We start from the raw sequence: 5468 nt of genomic DNA on the forward strand, positions 1-5468 counted from the left end.
CCCAGATTATGGTTTCCCATCCTCACAGTTCTGCCTCTGGTAAGGCCGTCAGTCACTCCCAGCACCAACCTCAGCTTTGTGACAAAAATCATCAAATTATTATAAACATAAGCAGGGTCCTAAAGGGGAAAAATAAACCCCAAACCAACCTTAAAAAAAATATAACGGAACCTGAAAGGACTTCTACAGCTGTAGAGTGTCAAGAGCAACAAGAAAACAGGATTTTTTTTTTTCTTTTTTAATTCTTGTTGTCCACTAGGATTATTTTCTTTTAACCTCTTCCTCCCCCAGTCTCCCCGGGCACGTTATACTTACGGGTCATTTGACTTGGGTATCAAGGTGCCCAGTTCTTTTATACGATCATTAATATTAAATCTTCTTCTTCGTTCAACTTTGGGAAAAAACAGCACAAGTGTTACAAGTGATATCCACACCTAATTACAACACACAAAGTATTTTATCAAAGGTTGCTTTCAGCACCTTTGAAATGTCCGCCTGAAGCTTAAAATCCAGCATTTATTTTGCTCTCATATTCTAAAATGTGGTGGGTTTTTTCTCCAACCCGGACACACAAGTTCCCTTCAGGAATGAAATCTATAAAACTGCCACACTGAGGATGAACACTGACCTTTAAAGTCACAACTTGACCACATATTTAATTTTTAAAATAAATTAAAATTTGAAAAGTAAATGGTGCAAGGTGGATTTGTTAAAAGCAATTGGGTCACATGTTGTTCACAGCAATTCCACTGATAAACAACCGCTCATACGCTTGGCTTATTGAAAAAAATAAGAATAGAGTTAAAACTCAATAGTACATTTAAGCACACATTTCACAAGAATTTGAGATATTTGATCTGCGGGCATAACACAACTAATACTATATAGTACATGCAGTGTCTCACTGAGATTTTAATCATCATTATTTGAACACTTAATGCCCAAAATCACTCCTAGAATTGTTGCAAAATGCGAAGAACCAAAAACTTACTCAAGTTGTGGTTGTCTTTCTTTTGCCTCTCCTTAGCCAACGCCCTTGCTTCCGACTCTGTGGGAAAAATACATGCTGTGCATGTGAATGAAGCAATTAGAATTAAAAATAACTCAAAACACAACGCTTCAGTCTGTGAAACATCTGCACGGGAAGCCTGGTCGGTATTTGTCACACCAATTACTACACCCATTCCAAGGAGCGAGAAGGGCCTGTGAATGCCAAAACACAGCGCTGGGTATTTGAGCTTCACCTCTGCTCCTGCAGAGCATCTCTTCCCACACTTCCCAGGCTGACTTCCACGACGGGAATGTTTCCCACGGAGTCCCTGACTCAGCAAGGTATTTGAGGACAACAAGCTGCCGAAATCCAACGCACCTTCTCCTGCCTTGGCACACGTGTCCCCCGGGAGCTGAACCAGAGGAACAGCATGCTTAGGGCATTGCCACCAGCGCAGGACGTGAAGCAGGCAGGAGTCAGAGCCTCTGCTCGCTGGAATTAAGGATATGGCCTCCTGTGGCACGTGCACACACATCACCACAGCACTAAAGGGATAACTTAAGTGACACACTATGACTGTTATTTTCCAGCTGAGCTAACTGTTCCTATTATATAGGAAAAAAAAAAAGATGAAAAATTCAACAGCCTCCATAGCAACAAAGCTGGAAAACAAAGGGGTTTGCTTCAGGAAAAGCAAAAAGAAAACTAATGACGGCTGTGCCACACAGAATTTGTCTCCTCAACTCAGGACTGCTCTTAACCGTACTCCACACATTTATTATTATTTATTATTATATTACTATTGCTATCATATTCTGCAAGTGTCATATAATTATTAACTTCAGCTTGCAACGGTTTGGGCAAGAACATAACTAAATCTATTATTTACAGTTCTCATTTGATCTTACGTTTCTCAAGCAACTTTAAGTATTTTAATGTTTGTTCTACCACTTTTTTTTTTTTTTTTTTAAAGGTGAGGTCATTAATCCTTGCCCTGTTGCATTTAAATCCCCAAACCAGCAAGGCACTATGCCGTTTCACAGTAAGCCAGAGAGAAGGAATGAGTCTGTCATGTATTATCACACATTCCATTATGGAAACAACCCCTCACTGCCTCCAAGAAGTTTCTTTCCTGTATTATTTTATTTCTAATGAATATGGATTGTGTCCCATCCAATTCAAACTAACAGGTGCTAAGGGTTTCCCCTGGAGTGCTGGAAGTTTACTACTCCATTGCTTAGAATACAGAGGTACCCCAATATTACATGCACTACAACAGGACATATCCTTTTCTATGCCAGGCTCCCCAAGGATCCCCAAAAAAGCTGGAAAGATCATTGGATGTCTTAATGAAATTTGGGCTTAATCTGACACTGCCTTATTAAACAGATATGAGGTTTATGAGGCCAAAACTAATAGAAACCACATTCCTGGGAGAGCTGAGAACCCACAACTATCACCAACATCAGATGCTGAGATAACAGACTGGATTTTGGGGAGTTCTTCAGCGTTTTGGTATTTATACAGTAGGATTAAGAAAAGTTTCTGCCAAATGCTAGATTTAAATATTGAAACTCTCTCCAGCCTAGCTCCAGCAACAAAATCAGGAAAAGGAGAACCAACAGACTCCTGCCTGCGATAACATTCTGATTTTAAAATCACTGGCTGTCAGAAAGCACCATCAATAGAGCTTTGTGCACAAAGGCTTGGGCAGATCAGTGTCAAAGTGACTGCTGTTAAATTTGAATTTAATTCCTGAACCTCTCCTGAATCAGCTAGCATGTATTTTGATCAGAAAAAGCACTCACCTAAATTGTGTGTACAGGTGAGTGTAGCATATAAACATATAACTTAGTTCAGTTCTGTGTTGATGTATCGAGGACTTCCATAACACTACTCACTATTTCTCCTCTTTCTGCTTTCCTGGTCTGAGGTCTTACACAACCACCTGCAGAGAATCCACCAGCCTGCACATCCAAGTTGGGTCTTCAGTTTGTACTCTAAAGCTCCTTGAACTTTCTATACTTTGGGCAACGAAACTGCCTGTAATTTGGACTCTGTGTGTCTTCTTTTGGTGCTGAACTCAAATTCTGTGCAGTCATATAAATGCAAATACACACTGGCTCAGAGATGTGGCATTTCCTCCTGAGAAGCTGACTCCTGGCCTATTAAAACTGCTCTACTTAAGCTAATTCCTGCCCAGAACCTGCTTTGCAACTGAGTCAGCCTATGAGTTTTCACAACTGAAACCCAGAAAGACCACAGACAAGAAAGAAACCAGGCCTGGAACCTACTGCATACAGTCAGGGACTCCCTGCTGGGCTTAAGAATGGCCAATTCTGGGTATTGAGATGATTTTGCCATCAATTCTAGAATGGGTCTCCATTAGTTCAGCCTGGAAAAAAATTTACCTTGTATATGTACCCTATGTGAGGTTATATCCTTTCAAGTGAAGCAAAATATTATGTGCTTGAGAATATGAAACTCCTTATTATTTGCTTCAAACTATCTCCCTTCTATACACATGTGCTTGAGAGAAAGAGGCTTTTAATGTTCTCCTCTCCTCCCCCTGCCTCCCACAGCTTGTTTAGAGCACTGCTAGAGGAACTGGCATAACAAGAAATTTAAGGAATACTTCATTTACATCTTAATTTAGTGAGGCATATTCATGGAATCATAGAATGGTTTAGGAGGGATGGGACCTTAAATATCATCAAGTTCCAGGCCCCCATCAGTGCCTAATTTTACATTTTATAGGATCTGCATGTCCAGATTTTGTATTATAACAGGTTATTTGATCATTACAGCTCTCTCCTGCTAGAGTAAGTCCTCTAATTTGTATCATTCTTCAACATGAAACCCACAGAGACTCCCGATGTGAAGTTGGTAAAGTTTAGTGTTGACAAAGCAAATAATAAGCCTAAACTAGAAAACAGCTCTGGAAGAGGTGCATGGAAGCTTCCTGGGATGCATTTTCAACGAGCAGGTGTGACTGTAACAACTTAGGACTTTTATCTTAACTTGTGACAGTCAACACACATGTGCCCACACATGAACACAACTGCATGGCAGGCTGATACATCTGCTAAAAAGTGGTCTGCAAAGCAAAAAGTAACTATTCAACCATGTATTCCTTCTCAGAAATTATGTCCAGTATCACCTGAATTCAAAACAATTACACTACTACTCCAAGGTGGAATTTTAGACGTATTTACCTGTGAGCTCCCTTTTTATATTAGGAAGATTAGCTGGACATGAGTTGCTGATGTTTAGTCCTGGAGGAGGCATGCTTTGGTTGCCATAAAGGTCAATCAAATTGCCAGACACGGGCAACTGCAAAAGATAAACAAGGAAAAGGATCACTTGGTTTGCCCTTATGAATGCCTCTGTACAGAAGAACAGTCAGGATCTGCTGAGAAATCTGTGCTCTTTTCCATGTGCAAACAGAGTGTGTAAGAAGGTCAGCAAAAGTCACAGATATGCACAGGGATGAGGAATAAAACATCTCAAAAACATGCAGACGGAAGATACGTAGAAGAGGTAAAATCCCGATTATATTAATTGTGGCTCCTTATTTTTCACTTAAAGCTATTCCATCTGTACCCCCAACACTTCTCTCACATCTGAAAGAGCCTAAGAGCTCTCTGGGAGAAAGCCCCCCCTTTTCCAGGGAATATGCGAGTGAAGTACTTTGCAAGTTGTCACATGCTTGAGGAAGAACACTGTATTAATTAATCACATTTTTCATGTGATTTGAAAGCTACCTACACAGAAAACATCTCGGTTTATTTTGTTTTTTGCCTTACATAACAAGAACATGCCCCAGTAGGAGGAAGATTATTTTTATATTAAGTTTCCCCAATTACTTGTTCACTCTGCAATGCTTATTTAGGTACATTTAAGCAAGCAGACTTATACAGTATTCCAACAAGACCTACCAAAGCTATCCCTTTAAATTTAAATGCATTTAAAGAAGCTTACATTTATCCTGAGTGGACTATTTTACCCATCTCTTGTTTGTTTTTGAAAGGATGGGTATAAAACACTTTGATATCTTATCTGAGTGGCAAGACTTCTTATCATCACTGCTGCAAAGAAAACCAATCCCCCCAAGACACTGATCCTGCAGAGATTAAAGTAAGTATTAACTTTACACCCATGTAAATAATGCTGTTGAATACAATGCAGTGAGTCACAGCCTGGACTATTCAACTCCTACTGATGGTCCTTGCCAGACTGAGACTTAAGAAAATTTCTTTGCCATGTGGAAGCAGATAAATGGAAGTTGATATGTGAAGTACCACCAGCTAGAGGCCATGCTGACCAATTTACTGAACAGACAGTGGCCAACAACAAAACCAAAGTTCCCTGACTCAATCTCTAAGTGACAGAGGAAAAAATGTAACTGAATTCTCACTAAGATTCAGTGTTACAGTTCCTCACATTCAAAAAAAAAAAAAAAAAAAAAAAAAGGAAA

The 5468-nt window shown here is 39.8% G+C and overlaps 1 protein-coding gene across 1 annotated transcript in view; it reads right to left on the reverse strand.

Annotated features, from left to right (window-relative positions):
- LOC114070868 (microphthalmia-associated transcription factor-like) overlaps positions 1–4377 on the reverse strand; it is a gene marked incomplete at its 5' end in the record, with an annotated part of 11762 nt that extends 7385 nt beyond the window's left edge. The window contains 3 exons of the mRNA XM_027908478.1: positions 316–391; positions 992–1048; positions 4207–4377. Of these exons, the coding sequence (XP_027764279.1) occupies positions 316–391; positions 992–1048; positions 4207–4377 (304 nt within the window). The remainder of the gene's footprint in view (positions 1–315; positions 392–991; positions 1049–4206) is intronic.
- Between the last annotated feature and the right edge of the window lie 1091 nt (positions 4378–5468).

The sequence above is a fragment of the Empidonax traillii genome, unplaced genomic scaffold, assembly GCF_003031625.1.
Source record: "Empidonax traillii isolate 1590-97213 ecotype Southwest subspecies unplaced genomic scaffold, ASM303162v1 scaffold1723:size71552, whole genome shotgun sequence".
Taxonomy (NCBI): domain Eukaryota; kingdom Metazoa; phylum Chordata; class Aves; order Passeriformes; family Tyrannidae; genus Empidonax; species Empidonax traillii.